Here is a 23,394-nt window from a genome sequence, read left to right as displayed (position 1 = left end):
TCCCCGCAAACTTTCTGTCGCCCTCTGCTACGCTTGCCTTCTCTTGGAATCCGCTCCGTTACCCTTAAAGACCAGCGGTTATCTTGCCTTTGCATTACATGCCCTGCCGAAGCCCTTTTCTTCCTCTTGATTTCGACTATAGGATAACCTGCGTTTGTTATATATTTGTTGCATATTTGTATATAACGAAAAACAGACAAAAAGGCATGGAAACTTTATGCAATTCTGTGAACCTGTGCGGCGGTAATGTAACACAACTCGAAAAAAAAAACGAAAAAAATACCGTATTCGTACGCGCATATGTTCAGAGTGTATTCGAAAGAAAGTGTTTGCAAAGCACAATACGCACAAAACAATATGCAGGAACACAATAATATGTGATATATGAGTCACAATAAGTAGTAGACACAAGATCAAAACGTGCGTTCGTAATTAAGTCAAGCAGAAAGATTTTTTTTTTTGCTGATATATTGATGTTTTATGTTTAATGGAGCAAGGTGGGCTGATATCAGCTGCCTGAATTTAAAGTTGCCGCTTTCGTTGACGATGACTTCGGGAATCTAGTTCCATTCAACAAGAAAGATTTATTGAACGAGTTTGTGGAACCACTTATACGCTGTGCACTCAAAGGATTGAAAAGTCGAAGCGACGTTCGATAAGTAAGGTGATCATCCATCATACCACCTCCGTTCAGCTGTTAATCATAAAATGAGCTGTGCATAAAGTGCCAAACCCTAAAAGTTTTCAAGTTTCAGGCTATCAAAAGATATAAATGGGCCAAATCGACAACATGCGCACCGAGAGCGTTCTATTTCCAGTAAGCCTCATCTGCATTGCAGTTCACATCTTGTTATCGCCCTACTTCCTGAGGATAAGCCGCTGCAGTTCTGTCTGTGTCTACACACATGTAAATGTCGAGACACGCACACACGCACGCGCACGCACACTCAAAAGAAAGCTAAAATATATGCAGAATAATGGGCTTTATAATGATGCATGTGTAAGGTACAATTATCGGTCGTGGAATGCCTTATTATGAAATGCTTCTAGATTAGCCGACTTCTGCGTACACAACTTACCTGCTTCGGTAGCTGCTCCGCTGCAAAGCTCATAGAGTTGTAAAGCTGGAGATGCTACCACGCTGGCGACGTAAGCGCCGCTTTTGGTCCTAGCGTCGATATTGTCAACTCAATGCACGTCGCCTAGGCAACGGCCGCTGCCGCTTCCCTCTGCCTGTCTTTTCCCCCTTCTTTTTCCCCTCCTCCCTCTCTTTCCACCTCCGCCGCACTCGCTGAACAGCTCGGGATTTTCACACTGCTCAGGATGACCGGTATATTGAAAGAAGCTGCGTAACATCCGATGCATCTTCTACATTGGTGTGCCACGACAGGCGACCATTCCCTGCACTTGACCCCATCGGAGACGAAGCTGCGGCGAATATCTCCTCCGTCGCCGGAGAGGAAAGGTGGGACCCATTCAGCTCGTTGCGGTTTGCTCTCTCTGACGGCGCTCACTGTCTTCTGGTCAGAAGCTAGTTGATCTATTGAACTGTATTTGATACTCGTGTGCGCAAACAACCTCACAGTGACGACCATACACCTCATTCTGGATTCATTCGGATGTAATGTACGCAACATATCATTGTGTGAACGCCATGGTTGTACGATCTTAGTACTGCCTGCGATCTGGGAGCGAGAGCGAAAGTGCTAATGCTTCGGACTGAGTACGAAATGTTCTCCAATGAAGGCAGCGGGAATGCTGTGGGAACCCAAGGCCATTGATACAGATTGATTTTTGCGCAAAATGCAGCTGCCGGTACGAACACGAATGTAATCTCGATTTGGCCGGCGGTTACCGGGGCGCCGGTTGTATTGACCTTTGCGTGAAGCACATTGCGACTGCCTGCCGTGCTAGGGCCTCGCAGTGGCAGGTTGCTTTATCCTGTTAAGTAAGATGCTCACTCGGAAACGTTGAAATGATGTATGTGAATGTTGTCGAAGCGGTTCATGCAAAAACAAAAAAAATGTATCATTTCCTGTGTTGTAAGGCGTTATAGGTATATCCCGATGATAAATTCTTGCTCTCAACGGACTGAGATTTTCGCACACTGCTAAACTGCACTGAGCAAAAGGCCATATAAAATTACACAATCGCTTCAGCACAGACGGTGATTATTCGCTGCGTTACTATCTCCATAGAAGATGTCTATGATTACGTTATGCCGATGGAATAGTCTTTCGTCGTAAGCTTAGTTCACTTGAAGGCAACTATTCAGAAGACCATGAGCAAGCCGGCTGCATTGCATGGATTAAAAATTCGAACACTTGATTTCCTTACCTTGTTGCCATCGGGACGAGCATGTAATCTTTAATGCTGAAGAACCGCAATACAGCGTTTGTTTTAATTTTGTTTTCTTCGAAAAGATTGGGCTTGACACTGTTGCTTTCATACACCTGTTTCTTTATACTATTTCATGTGTTCGCGCATTGTCCCTGTTGCTATGTCTGCTCCGCTCCCGCAGTGAGCATGCTCGCCCACTGCACTGAACTGCGAGAGGCCACATTTGCTGGAGCATTTATAGCCTTTTTTTTTTAGTAGTGTGTGAATGTTGAGCCAGTGCGACCATTGTATACATTGGTAAACGGTACACTCACCATTATGCTTACTTACTATGCTTCCTAGATTTGCATCATGTTCGTATCTACATCTACCTATGCCATTTTTTCGCGTGCAGCGATTGAAGTGCCTGGAAAATATATGGCAGCTTCCCCAGTTGGCGTCCATCTTTTATTTTCGACTTTATATTTATTTAGGTAAAATAATACCATCACTACTTCTTTATTCGGCGTCTCTATTGACATGTGGGCCGACCGGCTCTCTGAATCATTCTCCTGTGAAAGCATATTTGGCATGTTTGAACAAGGCCGCTTTCGGTTTCATTACCACATTGGTTTTCTGTATTACTTCTTCGTTCGTCGCTCGTCACCGTCCTCTCAGATATGCCCTCAGGGGTTGCTAAATAAGGGAATTAGTGGTTTAAGAGCCCCACGGTCGGTGTAGTGAGTTAACCGGAAGTTTTCAATGTTGTGCTGGTTTACATATCGTGCGTGTGCGTGTGTGCATGCGTTTACGTGTGTGTGTGTGTGTAGTGTGCGATTTCTAAACTGACCGCTCGAGCGCGATGCGGAACTGTGAAAAGACACGTGGCCGCGGACAGTTAGTCATTTTATTGTTAAAGTGGACTGCAAACAGTTATAAATAGTTTCTTCCCGGTACTTTTTCTTATTGGTACTCCATTCTTAGTTTCGCCTCCTTATCATGTTCCCTATCTCTTTTATTTTCGCCAGCTTTAGAGGGTTCTTCAGTATTAGACAGCAGTTTAAGCTGCCGTCACCCATGTTTTCCTTCTTTTTTGCTTTATGTTGTTTTATGCTAGAAGAATAAAACATTACAATAAATAAATCTATTTCATTGTTGAGAACAGGCTGGAGGGTTTTCAGGGCAGAAAGCAACTCTAGGCAGCTTTAACTGGCCTCTGAAACTCTCACCCAGCTTCGCAGAAACGACAGAAAAGTGGAAATCAATTTACAATAATAAAAACACAGCACATCTCAGGTTACTTTACACTAGATAAGAATTTAGTTATACGATTTAGTTTCAAAGCACCGAACAAACGAACGACAAACATGACACTGAGCGTCACATGGTAGAAAAGACGAAAGCGAATTTCACAGTGCAATTCATAATTCATTATGTTTACATTTAAAATCTAGCTTCTTCAGAACTGATTTGATAAACACACAACAAAAGAACAGTGTAGTAAGCAATTTAACAAAGGGAAAGCGTATCATACAGGTACAATATGTTAAAGTTGTGCAAAATAATGTCTCAATAGTTTAAATGTTATAAGCTCCTAGTCTAGATGTTCGCTGAGAAGGGTAAGAACAGTGTAATGCAATGCTTGTAATTTGTAATTAGTACGCAACTGAGGCACAAACCATCGGTCTGTGTTACGTATGCCTGCATCACCGACATTGCTTGTTCAAGATCCAGAAGATATGAAATAATTCTTCAGGGCTGTAGAATTTGTATGAAACGAGGATAGAATGCGATACCTGTACAAAAGTTCTATCTCAACCTGTTGATATTTTTGAAGTAACGTACATGCCAATTGCCAATGCCAAATGTGAAATATAAACTATTATACGAACAATTCTTTTTTGCCAAGCAGTTATTTTATGCAAAGTTTGTTTAGCACTCGTTGACCGGCTGGCGATTGTTTCCAACAGTGAAGATGTCGTGGAAAGTGACGCATGCAAAGTGTGCAGATAAGAGAGTACTGCGGAAAGGCTACATGGGGCCGAGGAAAATTTTGTTGTGTTTTTTTTGCCTTTTTTACGTTGACTTGCACGTTGTGTGCAAGTCGCACCCGCAGATTAAAAAAAAAGAGTTAAAGCAAGAAGATTAAATAAAACGGCGATAAAGAACGACATGAAAGGACATGAATTGAAAAACGAATAATAGGGCTCAGAACCAAGGATAGAAAACGGATCACAGGTGCCCACTCATTCGCACAACATGGAAAAAGGGCGGCACCAAAGCGGAAGTAGCTTGGATAGCCTGAGGTCCTGTACAAGAGAACATCAAAGGGAAATAGAAGTTATCTTCCTTCAGGGCGTTAACGCTGAGGTGGCTACCTACTATTGTCTATTTATACAAGGAAGTGCAGAAATATTTTCCATTTGTGCCCGTAATCTGACGGGCGCAAGTTCGCTTAGCAAACAATTAGTTTCACAAATTAGCCTTTGCATCCACTGACAGCCATCCTATTATATGTTATATGGAAGCGTTTCGAGTTTGATGCCACGTAAATATATACAAACGTTCAGAGCCGCACGGCCCTTGACGTCATACACTATCCTCAGTAGAATACGGGTTATTTCTTCCTCCTTTTGTTGCGATGTCTCCGCGCTGTCCCCGTGAATCACGCAAATGCCGCTGAGTAATGCTCTGCTCCGGTGCCGCGGTGACGTGCGTCTGGTCGCCCGCACGACGCGTCAACTGTGCGCCGTCGTCCTCGTCGTCTCGTTCGATGGGAGGGGGCTTTGCATGACACGCGCAGCCTGCAGCCGTGGAGAAGCAGCTGCAAGTGCGAGTGTAACGCAACGGCCAGACAGAGGCCGCGATCGATAGACGGGAAGCCGGAAACGTGGTCCAGCCCCCACCTCCCGGTTTGCACAACGCGATCTCACCACACGCCACAACGCCCAGGAGAGACGCTTTGATTCAAGCCATTGGGGCGTTCGATCTTTCAGCGGAGTCGTTAAGAACATAGGCAGGAGGAAGAGATGCGAGCCAAGGGTGGCGAGCAGACTGACAAATGTTTATTTATTTGGCTGTAGAGGCAGAAAGCAAAAGGATAACCTGCACAAGATTCGAGCAGAAGATTAGGCAAATATAAACGCAATACCAGGAAGAGCGCAGACGTTGGCCGGAGTGACGTCTATCTGACCTGCTGCTTTACGGAGGCAAAGGGAAAGGGGGAAAGAAAACTAGCTATAGAGAAATAATACATATTTCTGCTTTGTGTAGGTGGCGCCCGGCGTAGGAACTTTAGGTTCACCGATGCAGCGTCTCTTTTTACCACGACGAATTATTGTCCTCCTCCGTGTCGGCCTCCTGTGTCGCGCCCTTGATTGTATTATGTGCATATTATTTTGGAATAATCATGCGCTGCAGCCGACGTCCATAGTGTATTTATGCAGTTGCTGTGCAATGTACACAATAGTGCGCAAGTGCGGATGTGCAGGTTCATTGTTGTGCAGGTAGGTGCGTAACGGTATAGCTATTGACACGTACCGGTACATGCGGGCGTTTAGCCTGTGTGATGATGGCTGTGTCCCCTGTGCTCAGAGCGTAAACCCTTCGACTAGAGACACTGAGTTTGCGGGTAGATTTTCGAGTTCTGAGTTAATCTTAATACGAAGAAAACATGCTCGTTTTTATGCGAAGCATACTACTTTAGCTACCACTTCAGCCCTTCACCGTGGTTATGTGCCTCCAAATCACGTGATACATGACGTCACACCACGTGACACGATGACGTCACGACAGTGGAGAAACGGGGGCCCACCTCGCGCCGTCGCTGTGGTTGTGCGCCTCCAAATCACGTGATACATGACGTCACACCACGTGACACGATGACGTCACGACAGTGGAGACACGGGGGCCCACCTCGCGCCGTTGCTGTGGTTGTGCGCCTCCAAATCACGTGATACATGACGTCACACCACGTGACACGATGACGTCACGGCAGTGGAGAAACGGGGGCCCACCTCGCGCCGTCGCTGTGGTTGTGCGCCTCCAAATCACGTGACGCGATGATGCCACACCACGTGACACGATGACGTCACGGCAGTGGAGAAACGGGGGCCCACCTCGCGCCGTCGCTGTGGTTGTGCGCCTCCAAATTACGCGACACGATGATGCTTCGCATTCTCCAGGCTTAACCAAGTTAAGCCTCAGCCATTTTTTTTTTCTGCAGTTGTTCATGGTGTATCGTTACAGTGTATTATAGCGACGACGCAGAATGAATCGATCTACGGACGGAAGGGAACATTCTATGCTGTAGGTTCATAAACCGTCCGTGGTGTATCGTATACATGAGCCAACAAAAAAGGCCATGATATATTCATGTAGTACGTATCATGGCCATTGGTGAAGCCTTTGGTTATCGCAGGCAGTCTGCGTGCCATGTTCGTGTTTTCTTTTATCGTCTTATTTTCTTCGGCCCCTTATTAATTTCTTCCCCTCACATAAAATTTAGCACGTAAAGAGGATATTATTCGATTTAAAACCCCTTTGGCCGTCAATAAAACAGGTTGCTATCTCTTTCCGAGTAGTCATCCCTTCATCCCTATTTGTTTTTGTGTGCAATCGCTTGCATCTTTCTTTCCCCTGTGAGTGCCATTATGAGACAACGGGGTGCTATACAAACTCTGTGCGAGCTCACTGTTATCTTCAACGGCTTATTGTAGCACGGGATATTTAAAATGACTGCAGGGTGGAGAAGCCAAAGCGTAGCCTGATGTGCACTCCTTGAGGTGCCAGGAAGTATTCTGAAATGTGGCGCTCTTCTGAAGACTACGTTTTACCACTGACTACTATTCGATATATAAACGAACAACTGAAACCGAAGCAGTTGGTATTTCTGCTTGAAACTATTTCATTGCGCTGCCCCATTCATGGCAAATACCTGCGCTGTCTTAGTTATCTGAGTTCCATTTCCACAGTTGTAATCAAAGAAAGTTAAGATTGAATCAGACAAAAAGAAAGAGAAGATTGCCTAAGAAGGCACGCTTACGTCTTTTCTGTGTCGTTAATCTTCCATAATTCTTTGACGCGGAGCCAAAGCTACCCTGGAGATAAAATCGCTGGGGAAAGCTTCATGCGTACATCGCTTCCCACGCCCAGCTGTTTTCGGCAGACTGTCGTCATTCATGCCCTTTGGTTTTCTTCCTCTTGCCTTTGCTCCCTGCTTCGTTCTGTGCGGGTGCATGTATATGGACGTGTGTGTCGTGCATTAATAAATAGTTTTAGAGGCCCGAATCTGTCTGCACGAAGGTAAAAACAAAAATAAAAACCGAATATCTGGCGTTGACCATAATGAAGACTTTCGCATTCTCGGAGTAAAAAAAAAAATGTATATAGGCGAGTCCCAACAAGGATATTAACCAACAAAAGATACAAACGACAGCCGTCATAAAATAAAAATGAGAACACATCAGTGCACTTAACAGAAGCTTTGTTAACTGTCGTTTTCGTTCCATTACCTTTCTTCCTGGGTGGTCTTGTGTCCACAACCCCGCTTATTCCTTCATTTATTTTAATGTCGCTCAGGATGTTCAGCACAGCTTGATCGATGATCATCGTGCTTTCACAGACCTGGACATGGACAACGCAAGTGCCTGTGCCTTGCGTGCTGCACAGCGTTCAACTTGCTTTTTTTTCTTTCTCCCTCACACTGCGTTCCTATATAGCGACTGCTCGCCGAAGCCACAGTCATCGGAAGTAAATATAGCGCAGTTGCCAGGCGACCGCCAAGTGGCACCGCCCAGGGAAATATGGAGCCAGGATTGGAATACGAAAAGACGGCGAGCCGGAAGCTGCAAAAGAAACAAAAGAGAAAGAATATATAAATGAGATGAGCCGTGTCCATTACACGTTCACGCATCGCTAATGCCCTTCTGTTCGACTTCCTGCATGTGGCGTTAAAGACCTGTTGACCGCGCCGGTGTGGTCACTATGCGCCACGCGCCTCGAAGGGGCAAAAAGGGGGTGTGGTCAGCAAGAGTAGCGGTATGCACAGCAGGTATTTGTACAAAGTGGCAGTGTTCTTCTTGGGGCAAAACTCGACCGTTTCCGCGTTCACAAACACTGTAAACATGTTGCCAGTTATGCTGCGCTTGGTCCGCTATCTGCTTATCGGTCTTGCAGAACAAAGGTCTGCGTGTGACATCTGCCCGGCTCGCTGGGTGGTATTCTGAGCGTGGCTCGGAAACCCGGGATGTATAAGCTCACATTACCTCAGTTAACCGAACACGATGAATGAAGGAATATTCTGTTGAGGTACGTAGATCCGTCTTCTTTAAAGCTCACCTTCCTGGTAATAGCTGTAACATTTTCTCTTTTTCTTGCATTTTTTTTGTTATTGACCTCATGGATCCCACTTCAGAGTTAATTTCGGCAATGTTTAGAAGATGCATATGTTCAGAACTCCATGAAAAGCATAGCGCTGTTCACGTATCGCACACGAGCAACGCATCGGTGAGGCTTAGAAGATGAAGTGGTAGAATTTAACTCAAGTCTTCAAGATTGCTCTTCGCGTACCAGTGGTTAATTTACGTCTAACTATTTCTGTGCTATCATTATATTATTCGGCTCTACCCGCTGCTGTCGATTCCTTGTTTCATTTGTACACGTCAGGTTGTCGTCCCTTTTCATTTACTCCCTTTCGATTGAGTGAAACCTGTAATCCAGTTTTACGATGCACGCTGAGACGCTGTTTCTGTTACTTTTTTCTTTTCATATTTTTTTTTCACATATTGGATGGGATGTACAGCCATGCGCAAAAGTTTTCGGGGTGCGGATTCCTGGTAGGAAGAGATGGGAAAACTTTATTAGTTCCAGAAAAGGAAAACCGGAACTTGAAATGACGCTAGGTGATCGGAAGATGTTGCTTCGTGATGATCTCGGTATCCCGCTCGTGGACCCGGCGTTGAACAGCCAGGTCCGGGCTAAGCAGAGCGGCCTCGCACTGTTCAAAAGTAGAGTTGCAGCTCTGATTTTGGGGGTCAGCGGGGAAAGCCCATAGGATGCGGGCACTATCGGCGCGTTGACCGCACAGGGGGCGCAGCCGACGCTATAGCTACCTGAAAACAAGGCAGCATACTGGGCCGGCGTAGGGAGACAGTGCTTGAAGCTGTTTCCAAAGGAGTCTTTCATATTTTGTAAGAAGTTTATCACCCGAGGAAGCTGGAGTCGTTCGAGTCGTTAATGCATCATGATGGCATGGTACGTGAACAGATGGTCCTACGAGGAAAATACCGCGCGAGAGTTGGCCAACGGCCCTGCTTGGTGGGTGAGGCCTCGAGCAGCGTCGTGTAAGGCCCTGTTTCTCGGTGCGTGTGCAGTGTGGGCGGGGATCCAGATGATGGAAATGGTGCGGCTATCGATTGGGGCTGTCCGAAGGATGGAAAGAGCTGCGGGATAAACCAGGCCTTTGGCAAAGCTACATACTGCAGGCTGAGTCACTAAGAATAGTAGTGCATGATAGGGAACCTATGGGCGCGTGTTGTCCATCTTACTTTTCAATTTGGCACTGATATCGCTAGCAGTGAAACTAAATTGCATTCCTTACCTACACCACACATTCCATGCAGTTGATAGTACCCTCTGGACCGCGATAGGTAGTGATGCAGATAGAGCTAACCGCACAGCAAGCGATAGACATTGTTGAGGATTATGTTAAATCCGCGGGCTTATCAAGCTCCCCACAAAAGCCGGAAGTTCTCTTCATTAGGGGCAACATTCCAAGTACTGAACCACCACCCGACATTCGTCTCTACGCACGAGGATAGCTTATCCCTCTGGCTCTTCCATGCTGCGAGTGCGAACTGTCGCGTATGCCGGAGGGGGATACAGCTGCGGTAGCAAAAGCTCTCTGCTGAGTATATTCAGAGGCGTCGACACATGTGGTTCCTTCGCGATCCTGCTATTTTTTGTGAAAATCTTTAACTTGCTCATCACATCGGTCAGTGTAATGAGTCGGATGCATTTGCTTGGGTATCGGAGGGATGGATAGCCTGCTCTGAATATGCCTGGGAAGTGAAGCCTTATCTGTGAAAGCCGATCCATTCGGGATGTGTTGTGTTCAAAACGTGTGACGACCAGTAGGGGCATATGTAAGGCGTTCGTACTGTACTGTCAGATGCCTTTCGACTAACTCATCTAGCGTATTGTGAAGTCCCAACTAGAGGAGACGTTCCGTTATCCTTCGGGTATGAAGACCTCGAGCCGATTTCTAGGTCGAGTGGACCAAGATATCTACTTTATTTTATTCTGCCTGTCAAAGGTGAAGGTATGGGAGACTACTGCTCACGAAGACTTGGACTATGTGTCTGAGAACAGCTTCCTTGATCACGTTATGATTGTTGGCGATACGTTTGATGAGGCGAAGTGTGTGAGACGGCGCTGGTTAGTTACGACGTTGCGGAAATTTTTCTATTACTTTGAATGAAGAGACCCAATACTGTGATGGTATAAACTTGTGGGATAAATTCTCCTCGTGCCTTAAGGCGAATGTCGGGTGATGGTCCAGTATTTGGAATGCTGCCGCTAGTGAGAAAAGCTTTCGGCTTTTGTGGAGAACATGGTAAGCCTACAGATTTGATATCAGCGTCGCTAGCTATCGCAGTTCAGAGGAAACTATCATCTGCATGGAATGTGTGGTGTTGGTAAGGAATGCAATTTAGTTTCTCTGGTAATGATAGCAGTGCCACATTGAAACGTAAGGACGACAACACGGAGCCCTGCAGCGTGAAAGCGAGAGTATTAGTTTGAAATTCGGCGGTACGGTCAGTCAGAAAGTCTTTAATGCAGTTGTATGTGCGTTCTCCAAGAATAGTTAGAACGAAACCAGGTATTGCCCTCTTTTCCGCTCCAGATGGTGTAGCCAAGTCGTGATGAGACAGTTGAAATATGAAGTTCTGTTCTGAGAGATGCAATCTAAATCTTAGCTTGGTGTGCGGAAAAAGCTGATAATCTTTCATGAATGTGTTTAGTCTGTTGAGAATGACATGTAAAAATTTTATTCCTTCGCTGGCAGGCAAAATAGGCCAACGGTAAGTGGAGATGCATAAAGTGACATGCGTGTTTCATCCGCTACATCGAATACTACCTGACTGGCTAATGAGGCAATGCAGAATTTTTTTTTCGCGAATTCGCACCGCCCAAACTTTTGGCCATGACTGTACATCCAAGCCATGTTAACAGCGTTCGCGTCCCTAAATACGGCGCCTTTTGTATAACAAGTGGCTTATTTAATAGCTCTCCCTCCGCAGACAAATAAAACAGAAATCAGAAACCGTGCTACGTTTTAGCACTCGGAGCCAAGCTGCGTTTCCTGAATCCTAATTAACCGACGTATAAGCTGGAAGCCGCTCGTGCCGTCCGTGAGCGCAGTCCCACTGCAAAAGCGCGGTCATTCCATTTGCGCAGTTCTGCGCGTCCGCTTTCTGTTGTGCCGCGAGGCTGGGGCCCGGGGAACCGGAGCGGATCCGCCGGCACACCGCGACCGCGGCCCGGAGCGCAGGCCGGTACACAATTCGTTGAAATGCGCTCAGTATTGGGGCCAGGTCGGGACGTGCCCGAAGCAGACGGATGCGTTCTGCTTTAGCGTACTTGCCCCTGTAGCGGCGACGTTGACCGTTGTAGGTGGTCTTTTGTGTTTTAGTTTTTGCTTGTCGGTCGTTACCTTCTGCTGCGATGTGCGCAGAAACAGGGTCACGCGCCCGGCCTTGGTGTATATCGACGCAGTGTTTGTCGGTGCTTGAGTCAGAATCACTAAACAAGAGAAACATGTATTCATTATCATCGCAACCGCTATCATCATCAGTAACAACCATAACATGTCAGCTGCATTATGCAGGCTCCGCCCAGTACCGTCCAACTGCGCCTCTCTGAATCGAGATATATCTAAAGTCATTTGCGGCCAAACTGTGTTCAGTGTGTTCAGTGCTCACGAATGGAGTTCAGTGTATTCCACGGGACCTTCTCAATCACAATATTCATTAATGATTCAGCTTACCTATCATTTTAGGTAGTGATTAGATCTATCTATACTTGCTAGCCATACATACGGAATATAGAACGCGGCAAGACTTTCACTATTGCATCAAAAACTACTTTCGCGACTGATGGAACTACTCTGCGCTTTTCGGAGACCATTTCCGCGAACTATGCTGGAGCTGAACGGAATTTTAAAGGAGTTGAGTACGTGTTTTCATACGCTTCGCGCAGAGAACTAGGGAGAGGGGAAGGGATGAAAGAGGTAAAAGAGAGAGAGCGAAAATGGAAAAGCGAGGGAGTAACTAGAACTTGAAAACGAAGTCCTTTTGAAGCGTGGGCGCTAAAATCAAATTTTAGAAAGAAATAGCGCTAAGCAGGGTCAGTCTATTCCATTGTTTACACTACGCTGACCCTTTCAGTGCTTTGATCATGACTTATTTGATGACAGCTCTGCAGAAGCAGTAATGAAGATGGTCCAGAGGGTGGGAATGGAAAGGCCGGAACATATATGCGTGAAGTTCGTGGGAAGCGTGGGTTATATAATGACAAAAAAAAAAACAGCGGTTCTTTCGAAAAGTTTAATTATGGCGAAATCCACTGGTGTATCCGAAGCGAGGCCAGTGAAAATCGCCATTAGTAAGCTGACAGTTTTAATGCGTCAACCTGCCTGATGACAACTCTGCAGGAGCGCTAATGAAGATGGTCCAGACAAGGAGGAAGGATTGCTGACCGGACGCGCGCTGTCGCGCGGCGGCCGGTCTTGACCCATGTGCGCTGCGCCGAGCGTGGCGACGGACCGCAATGGCTGCAGCCGCGCGGAGTCCAGGAAGCCGGCCAGGAGGAGGAGTCCCAGCGACGACGGAGACGAAGGGACGGCCTCCGCTCTGCCGGCCGTGGTCGAGAAGGACCCGGCGAGGCTGCAGGCGCAGCTGCGGTCTGCGCGCAGCGACCTCGTCTTCCTCCAGACTCAGCACCGGCTCACGCTCAGAGGTCTACACGCCGAAATCGCCAAGCTTCAGAAGACCGTCAAAGGTGCGCGCCAGTGCTGTCTGTATTCAAGTAGATTGATGGCCATCTGCCGGTCATGGTCAGAAATACATCCTCCTGGGAGCTGGAGTGTAAACTCTCATCGATTCTTTTCAAACATCTCGCATAGGATTATTTTAGGTTCGAAATTAAAATGTATTTTGCTGCGTTTCGAACTTTCGGCTTGGGGCATGAGTTGCAGCAATATAGAGAAAGGTGTAAAAATTGCGTAGCACAGAGAAAAGCTACAGATTTCATGGATCAAATATGCGCTTACAAGTGTTGGTTTAACCGTTACGAGTGCTAATAAGTTCAAAAAGGTGCTTTGCTGCCGGTTGAAATGCATGTGTATCTGCTTGCTCTCTTTTTTTTTTACAGCCACCGTAAAATCTGCTGGCACTAACTCCTAACTTCTCCTGTGCACCAGAAGAGAAGAAAAGCTATATGTCTTTTACCACACTCACCAGAAAGCAGCACATGTTCCAAAACATAACTGAGAAAGAGTTTTCGAGCCATTAAACGTCCTTCTGTGGGTGTCGTAGCAGCGATTCCATTATACAATGTATTGAACAAATTTCCCATTCCCATGTCTCAGGATTATATATCTCATCTAGTACTGGCATGATCGAAACCGCTTTCTTCTACTACGCCTACTATGTGGAGAAAAGCTTTTCTTCTTGTACTTTCTGTGGCCATTATTTCATTCCGCGCCATGACATCTTCAGCACGTACTGAAGATGGAACCCGCGAAACCGCAGCAGTGGCCTGCCTTATGGTTTCAGCATCCGCGTTGCATGCCCGATGTTCTAGGTTCGATCCCTAGTGCCGCCGGGCGTTCCCCCGGCCTAGTGCTCGGCCTTTCTGGAGTGAAATGCTTGGGAAGAAGGTCTTTGGCCGACCCCCGCTTTGAGGGATCGTTGAACTTCGCTGAACCTAATTCTTCCTTGCATGTTAAAACTCCACTACGGCCCTTTTCCGTATAGATCACCTGTTCAAGCTCACACTGACGAGATCTGAAGGGGCGGACTCGTTTCTCAAGCCATTATCTACCTAGGAGAGCCGAGCACCAGGCCGGGGGTTAGCTTCTACCCGTTTGGAGAAACAGACAGGGAAACGGTGGCAACGGTAGTCGAACCACGCAGCCGCTGGTATTGTGCTGTAAAAAAGTTCAAGGCAGATGAGGCCCAGACAACCCAGACTGAATACTTGACGACCTATATTTGTGAGTTGTGTGCCATCGCGCTATTTTAAATAATATCAGAGAGCGTGTTGCTGCATATATCTGCATACATTTTCACCCACAGTTTGCAAGAATTAGTAAATTCATTCCTACCTCAAGTGCTGTCGCAGTTTCGGGAAAGTGTCAAGACAGCTTCATTCATAAGAGAAAACGGAATGAGAAGTTGATCAGGAAAATAGCCAACCAAAACAAACTTGAATCTCTATAGTTAGGGCGCCTGCTTTGGCACTTCACGGTCGGTCGTTTCGTTCTCAGAAGTTGAAATTTGCGGGTTGCAGCCAAAACTTTTCCACCTGTTTCAGTGCGGCTGCAGGAAAAATCAATTTTTCAATAATAGGTGCATTTAGCTACGTGTCGCTGGCATTAAATACTGTACGGCGGCAAAAGTCAGCCTCCAAGTTGTTAGGAGGGTATCATCAAACGCTTAGGACATATCAGTGCAAGTCTTTCTTGTTTGTGATGATTTTCTGTGCTGAAAACCTCATGCGCGAGATAAATGGTGTGCTGTGACTGCTGGTTCATGTTCTTTCTTTGTCTCTGTCACTTCTAATCATCCTTTTTCAACACTTTTTTTTTTTTTGCAGAAATGCAGTTCGCACTTTATACCAACGGGATTACGCTAGTGGACGAAGGTAAGCATTCGCACTTGTTGCATTCCCTCGCAAAAAGCAGTTACAGCAAGTATTTGGTTAAGAATGGCAGGCCAAATGAAGACATCAATTTTGACAGCCGTACCCCCCCCCCCCCCCCCCCCCCCCCCCCCCCGGAAGAACGAAACCATTTAGGCTGAACACTGCTGTAATTGTCAACAGAACTAATTACCTACTGTAAGCGATCGTAAGACGCAATTCCTCATCGGCGCTTACTCCCGTTCAGACGGCGGCAGTCGTGTCCTCGACTCAAGTGGCGCTCACGTGAATCTGGCTCGGTGCGCCGGTCGGTCCAAAGTGTATACCACATCTGGCTCGGTGCGTTGGTCGGTCCGGAGTGCATACCGCATCGCCTGCCTATCCTCTTCCATTTCTTCCCGGCGCCGTCAGGACGCCGTTTGTGTTTGTGATGTTTGTTTGTTTTTTCGCGAGTGCGTCGAATCATCAGCGTGGACGGCGGGAAGCGCAGAGCGTGTGGTGCGCGAGCGATCTGAGCGGACGTGAGTTAAGACAGTGCGAGCCCTATTGAAGTGCGCGAACAAGAATTGAGTTGTAACTGCAATATATCCGTTGTTTATTCTCACTAATTTGTGTGTGCGTCGAGTGTTCTTACTCGCTCCCCCTTCCTTTTTTTTTCTCTCATCGCTAATACTATTGACAAATTGCTTGCTCATTATTCGCACTAATTGTTTGCTTACTATTTGCATCGAAGAAAGCGCAGACTGCTCCTCATTAACGAGGGTGGAAATACGGGCGAGTTGGTTGTTCAGTGTAACGTGGTCACAGCGCGAAAATGGCATCCTGTTCTCCCTTTCGTGATGTCGTTTTCGCGCTGTGACCACGTTACAATGCTCCTTATTGTAAGCACACTTGAGTGATGGCAGTCATGGGCTATTTTAATGCATTAAAGTTGCGGGGTACAGCTATGTACACAGAAAGTGACAAGTGCATGCATAGTTAAACCGTTTCCGTACGGCACGTGACCTCAGTGTATGAAAAAGTGGGCATTCTGTTGTATTGTAATGATAATTAGCAATTAAACCGTACACGTAGCATACGGTCGAGCTGATGTATTCTCCTACTTCGTCGTCTTCTCTACTCCCGTGAGCGCGAGTGCGTGCAGCGCACCTGCCACACTTCATCTTTATTACACATTCCTTGCAGCTCCCGAACATTTAAAAAGCGCTTCTAGCGTTTGCTACCTTTCGTTGTTTGCGTTTACTTCCTCGCCTCCATGGAGCATCCTTTGAACATTTCTACTGAATCATTTATAATAAAACGCTACTGCCATTTGTCAGACAAAGCGTCATTTATAAACTGTTTGAACCTTCACAGTGACTGTCCAGGCCTGTAAAATTGCATTTAAGTTGAGTTCAGATCAAGCACATTTGATAAACCTTTAGATGCGTGTACCTTTCATTTCTCAATGGCGGGAAAATGCAACCAAGGACAAGATGCGAACAATAATAAGGACGTTACGGCTGCGTTATCCGCGCGCGTCATGCTAAGCATGCCAAGAGGCGACCGTTCCTAAATTCTAACTGATGGGCGGCACATCGCAGCATCCTACCAGGCCAAGATAGCGCAGCTGGAGGAAGACCTGGACAAGTGGTGCTGCCACTGCCGCTTCCTGAGCTCTCAGCTGGAGCAGGCCAACAACGCCCTCGTCTCGCTCAACCAGCGGCTGCAGGTGCAGGTGGGTAGGTGCTGCCACAGGTGCAGTCACTCAACTAGGCCAGAGCTGTGCCTCTGCGAGCAACGTCACAGTGGCCGATTCTGTTCTTCAGATGAACACATTTAATGGCAAAATGTACGCAAATAAGAAACGAAGAAGCACATGGGTGGGTGTGAAATGTGTACATAGCGGTGAATGGCTGGATCGAGGTCAGATTTAACAAACGTCTCCTGAGAAACGTGGGTGCAGAATCAATCTTTCACTTTATGGTGCATGGGAAGTAGAGAATGAGATGCTTAGCGCGTAGCGCTTTGCCGAGATGCGACAGACCGGCTTGCTTTCAGATTTTTTGTAGGTCCGAAAGCCATTTTCTTTCTGGGCGCTTTTTTATGGTGGCCAATTAAAACTCCAGTGTGGTCACATCCTGTTCTGGTGAGAGAGTGCGTTATCGGTTCAGTTCACCGAGATCAGGCCGCGCCCTAGGCTTGGTTATGCAATTGCATCGACACACGGAGTTTTTTTTATTTTCAATCCTGTGGAGATTCGCGTGGCACCGGAATTCGAACCCCTGTCGTCTTGCACGCAAGGCGGATTCTCTACCTCTACGGTATCGGAGAGGAGTGGGTGTAGTCAGGCTGATGATGTTGGTAATGATGAATATTCTGAGCGACGTTAGACCTTGACTTCGCGGACACAGTAAGTTTTGTTTTTGTCTTTTTTTTTTCACTTTTAATACTTTAGTCGCCGTTAACTTTCATTGCTGCGCTACTGTGGTTTGGGTGTCCAATGTGAGAAGGCGCCATCGGCACGCCAAATGAAGGAGTGTATAAGAGAAACTGATAATTTTTCGGCGGTGACTTTAACAGACTTGTGCCATCTGGGGCTACTGTAGCAGAAACGCTGGTCTGCAGGCAACGTAAAACAAGCGTTAACGTTCGCGCTAAGATTGGAACACAAGGTCGTCTAAGCTAGCTATGACTACCTGAAACATAAATCGGGAACGATAGGAAAATTAGAACCCGTGGCTGTCACCATTCGCAGGACTGGCAGCACCAGGCGGAGCTGTCGGAGAAGAACTCCATCATCGCCAACCTCCAGAGGGAGCTCGAGTGGAAATGCCGCACGCTCGCCGAGCTCGAGATGGCCACCCGCGGCCGGGGAACGAGGAGGTTGTCGGGGCCTGTGGCCGCGTCCATGACGTCGTCCTCGCTAGTGGAGCCCGTCGAGCCGGTGCGCACTCCGTCCCACAGAGGCTCTGCCACAGGGGCATCGGCCAAGGCTGCAGCTGGGGCCACATCAGCACGCAAGTGCAGCCATAGGTGCGATCATTCCCAAACAGCGTGTTGTCAGAGTACAGTGTCCTAGATATATATGGCTCGCTGTGAGCAACCTTTTGAGGTTACTTGCGCATGTAGCGAGTGTCGTGACCAGAATGGAGGGAGGGAAGGAAAAAAATGGCCTGGCTCAGCTTATGGTTAAGCCTAGGATGCGAAGCATACCGCCGGCGGAGGCTGCGCGTCCGCAAGCGAGCGCACGAGTTGAGCCCCAGCTTTCACAGCTGTTGTGACGTCAGCGCCCCTAGCGGAAGGAGTGGGAGTTAGGCCGCCGGTGGAGGCTGCGCGTCCGCAAGCGAGCGCACGAGTTGAGCCCCAGATTTCACAGCTGTTGTGACGTCATATCACGTGGTGCGCCGATGTAGGTCAAGTGGTAGCTACGAGAGCTCGGTTGTGCGGCTAGTTTGCTTCGCATAAAAGGAGAGAAAGTAACCGAGGAAAAGGGAGAAGCTGGCACGAGGAGCGTGTCTCTGGCCTAATGCTCTACATGATAATATTAACGTTAGCAATACTGACTGGGTTTTTAGTCTTGATAGAGTCCAGATTAGCAATTCATCTTTATGTGGCGACCTGTATTATTAGTTGAGCGTTTGACGGAATCCAGTCTGGCGAGGTAGAAACGAATAGCTACAAAACGAACACTCGCCAAATATAGAAAAAGAAAAAAATGGTGTTCCGGGGCCCATACGGGTCCCTTGTTTTCAAAGTCATTGTGAATAAATAAGGAACCCATACGGGTCTCGAAACGTGTATTCGTTTTTTGTGTTTCTTAATTTGGTGCGTGTTAGTCTCTTAGCTATTGCACTTGCATTTGGTATCTACTTTATGAAATGGATAAACATGTATATATCTTTTCTTCTTCGACGTGACCACTACGTGACCCACCACCCTAAACCTTCATGCAGGAGCTGTGGGGACAAGACTGCCATAGTCGAGTAAATAAGTCGTTTTAATTTGATCTTCAGTGGCTAGCTTAAATGATCCGATCTCCTAAAGCGATTGTATCAGTTTGAGGGATCACAATAAACGTGCCTTTACCTGAAACCTTCGGAGCAAAATTGGTTCATTGCCAGCGATTGTTAGCACCAATCATTACCACATATCTTGCACTGAGAAAATCCCGCACTAGATGCTTCGTTCGGAAGCAGTTCGGCGCTTCTTGAAAAGGTACTTCATTGAAACTTCCAAACTTATGACCTTTCACCTTTGAAATCTGTTTTTTTTTTTTTGGTACCTTCTGTGACAGCGATTCGTTTCTCTTTGCGCAGATTGCCGGTGATCGTCCGCGACCGGCCTCCCGACGACGACGAGGCTCCCCATTCCTCGCAATCCAGTACGGCCACATCGAGAACCGGCACTCCGCGCAGGCCCCCGCACAACGGCGCGCGGGCAGCTTCGGCCAAGTGCCTACCGGCCTCCGGCTCGGCCGGCAACAGTGGCAGCAGCAAGAAGAACGCGCAGCCCGCAGCGAGCCGAAGCATCGAAACGGACCGCAGGCGTGCCCAGCTGCGCCTCCCGCCGCTCGTGGACCCGACGCGGGCTCTTGCGTTCCCGGCCCGCTCTCTGGTGCACCACCAGCTGTCGGCGGTGCACTGCGACTCTGGCCTGAGCACCGACGAGGAACTGTCCATCGACCGCGTCCCTTCGCCCGAACTCAAGCCCAAGAAAATGGGGAACAGGGTGCTCGAGGTGTCCACCAAGTGACGTTCTGTGTGCACCGAGTGCACATTTACGCACAGACTAGAATTCCCACGCTACGTACGGCATGAAATATCTTGGTCGTCTATGGCCTCCAGTCGGACATAAACGTCGTGCGACGTTGGGATGAAAAGCATTAGGCATTACCGGCAAGTCCGCGTCTGAATGCGAAGCGGCAAAAGTCATGTAGTCGTCCAAGTCGTGTCAGTACAATCCCGGAGTTGTCCGATGTGTAATATGTGTACAGTGCAGTTATAGTTCTGAACAATGGTAACCTAATTCTTCATGACGTTGTTCGGGGAAAGCTAGAATGGCATGTTGTACCGGAAGTTAAGAGTTCGTGTTATGAAAGAGATATCGTTTTCGTCGAAGTCGAGATTATTACACGGCGGTATATTTTAAACCATGCCAATGAGTACGGGGGCGAAAGACATTGTTTCGCGCTGACACAAAGAAGCTACTGTCTGGGTGCTACCATGTGGCCACTGCGCTGTACGACCACTGCCGTTCAAGATAGTGGACACAGTTCATTAAGCCAGGCGTAGACGGTTACGAGCGGTGCACCCGGTTCTTCTAAAAAAAAAAACAAGAAGCTTGTGCTTTGTTTCAAGGAAGAGCGCACAAAACAAAAAAACGAACCTCTTCATTATTCCTTCAGTCGTCGGAATGGCTCGTGCAACTCATGGAGGCGAAAGTCGTTTTTTGACGCTGCCGTGGCTACCAACTTTCTCAGGACGCTCCTTTAAGATGGGTTTTCTTCACGTTGAAATATAAGTCGTGTGTTTTTTCGCAGAAGGTCACTGGCTAATCACGTTCTGAGTCAGCATCATGTCTGTATTCGGACGCACGAAACATGTGATGTTGTGGTTGTACTCGTGACCATGTTGGTCAGGTTGTGAACAGCGTAAGTCGTTTCCTAGAGAATGCAGTGAAAAGAAGAAAAGGGCATCTAAGTGTGGTGTGGATTGCTGCTTTTATGGTAGCTCGCCACTTGGATACCGTTAGAGTAGCGCCAGCGTAGAAAATAAACTTTCCACGCTCTTTCTCTGGCGTTTTTTTCTTGTCAGGCAGTAAAAGAAATGGCTCAAGAATACACCCGTTCAATAAGGAGCGAAGTGCTGATGTTTCACTTGTTCTTTTTCTCCTGAGGGAGGGGGGCTTTCGTGGCTTTCGTGATGACTTCATTGCGAGAGCATGACTCAGGCTGATTAAGTGAACACAGAGTGCACAGCTTCGAAGCCGTTCGGAGACGCTCTCTATGCTGCGATGCTATGACTCCGATGACTCTGTTCGTAAGACCATTTGACGGTTGCGATTTGTTTTCGCGCAGTGTAACTTAACGATATATAAGTTCCCTTTAGTGACAAGACACATGGCAGTTGAAGAGTAGTCGTCGAAAATTTTCAACTCCAAGCTGTGTCTGATTATCCTTTCTGCACTGGTTTTCCTGTGCTCATGCTTGGGAGTTCTGTTTTTCCGTATGTCACAGTGCCAGGCACAGAAAGCTCAATCACAACGTTTACACACGTGCCAAGGTACGTTTAGACATCTAGGAAAAGTAGATCACATCAGTTACAACTAACCTAAGACCTGGTTCTGGTTCCGGTTTCTGGTGTTTAACGTCCCAAGGCGACTCAGGCTATGAGGGACGCCGTAGTGAAGGGCTCTGGAAATTTCGGCCACCTGGGGTTCTTTAAAGTGTACTGACATCGTACACAGCGCACGGGCCTCTAGAATTTCACCTCCATCGAAATTCGACCACCGAGGCCAGGACCGAACCCGCGTCATTCGGGTCAGCAGCCGAGTGCCATAACCCCTGAGCCACTGCGGCGGCTAACCTGAGACCTGGATGCACGGGTAAGTAAAGCGTGTTTGCGACGCACATTAACATTTCACCATGGAGCCGATATGCAGATGGTAGGGTACAGTTAAATAAGAAATAAAAGATAACTCGAAGGAAGGGTATTATAACACATAATCGGTTGGCGCGAATTACATGCAGGGAACGAAACAGCCTCAAAGCACACAATGACATGTTTAGACTTAAGAAAAATACTGAGCGGAAGGTGATTCAATTCCTTTGATGCGAATGGGCTGAAAAAATATAAAGCACACCAATCATTCCAGGCGTCGAAAGCGTTTTTTTTTTCTTTTACGCAAGCTATCTTGCGGCATTGTAGATAAAATGCCCTCGGTTGATCGGGCTCTTGACATGACATGTCAACACAGCAAGACGGGATGTTGCCTCGTGTGTTTCAGAAGGTATTCTTTTACCGAGGATACAGGCTGAAGTGCCGACTCTAATTTTTTTAAATTTGATATATACTATCAGTCTTGTTCAGGACGAAGATGGGAGTGGATTATTTACAACTATACGGACCACAACAGCAGTTCAGAAAATGAACATGCAAAGCTGTTATTTACGTAGGAATACAAGAATGCATGGCTTGCATATATCAGGTACAAGGATACTGCTCATAACAGCAGCCTCCAGATATGTGCACACACACAGTCGTGTCCATAGCAAATGCAATTTATGAATTATATATGTCAGGTGCGACTGCAATAATTCAGTTAACGGCGCGAACTCCTCGCGGCTCTTTGCGCATATAGTATGTGTATCTTATTCCAGTCTCGCGCTGTTGGAACGAAGAAATAATATTTCATGCAGTCCTTTGGAAACTTTCTCTCTTCCACATGCCTAGGATCTTCAGTGCTTGTTAATCACGAAATGGACTCTCTTTATCAACGAGCACAAGACTAATTATGATGGCGTAGAAAACGTGCAATCGTGTAATCAGCGTAATCAGCGTAGCTTTTTGAAAATTTGGTGGAGATATTACCCGGACTAGGAGATTTTGTTTCGGCCAGTTCAAGTAACAATGCCGTAATCCCTTCAAGGGACGAGAGGGCACCGGGCGAGAATTCAAACACTACTGGCTGATTATCATCGGTAAAGAAAAAAATTTTAAATATTCGTTAAAGTATTAGAAATTGCTTCCTGATCACTTGTGATACCGTGCTGCCTATTTATCTTGGTAATAGATGTACATTTTGGTGCCTCCTGAACTTTTGCGGAACTTCGCGCAGAAACGCTTGAAGAGTCTGATGTTTGTTATTTATGTAAGCGCTGGGAATCGATTTATTCTGGTTGTTTACTGCAGTTCACAGCATATTTTAAGTGCGCTCTGTAAACGAGAGTGCCCGTTAACGGTGGACAACACTTTACTGAAGTCTATCGAGACCATTCCGGCACACACAGGCGGAGTGCCACTTCCGTAGAGGTTCCATGTAATTCACTTCTGTGCTTGGCAGTGCGAAAGTGACTTAGCCCTGCCATGAACGTCGCTGTATATATGCACGCACATTTATTGCGAGGCGCTATTCTTAAATGGCAGCCTGTAATGCTGATGTTGGTGTCAA

General features: G+C 47.1%; 1 protein-coding gene across 1 annotated transcript; it reads left to right on the top strand.

Annotated features, from left to right (window-relative positions):
• The first annotated feature begins 1,292 nt into the window (after positions 1-1,292).
• Positions 1,293-21,014, top strand: LOC149364795 (uncharacterized). The gene is made up of 6 exons (XM_089570198.1): positions 1,293-1,465; positions 13,034-13,380; positions 15,199-15,246; positions 16,827-16,960; positions 17,981-18,258; positions 19,542-21,014. Exons 2-6 carry the CDS (start codon positions 13,116-13,118, stop codon positions 19,975-19,977), a joined length of 1,161 nt encoding a protein of 386 aa, XP_089426324.1. The 5' UTR covers positions 1,293-1,465; positions 13,034-13,115; the 3' UTR covers positions 19,978-21,014.
• Positions 21,015-23,394: the final 2,380 nt, after the last annotated feature.

This window comes from Amblyomma mixtum, chromosome 2 (assembly GCF_055824585.1).
Source record: "Amblyomma mixtum isolate Tamu chromosome 2, ASM5582458v1, whole genome shotgun sequence".
Lineage (NCBI taxonomy): Eukaryota > Metazoa > Arthropoda > Arachnida > Ixodida > Ixodidae > Amblyomma > Amblyomma mixtum.
This window is presented reverse-complemented; position numbering and strand designations above follow the sequence as displayed.

Coding starts and splice junctions, on each gene's coding strand:
- LOC149364795 (XM_089570198.1), top strand. CDS start 13,116: ATGTGCGCTGCGCCGAGCGTGGCGACGGACCGCAATGGCTGCAGCCGC. Junction 15,247..16,826: donor GATTACGCTAGTGGACGAAG/GTAAGCATTCGC, acceptor GGCACATCGCAG/CATCCTACCAGGCCAAGATA. Junction 18,259..19,541: donor GCACGCAAGTGCAGCCATAG/GTGCGATCATTC, acceptor CTCTTTGCGCAG/ATTGCCGGTGATCGTCCGCG.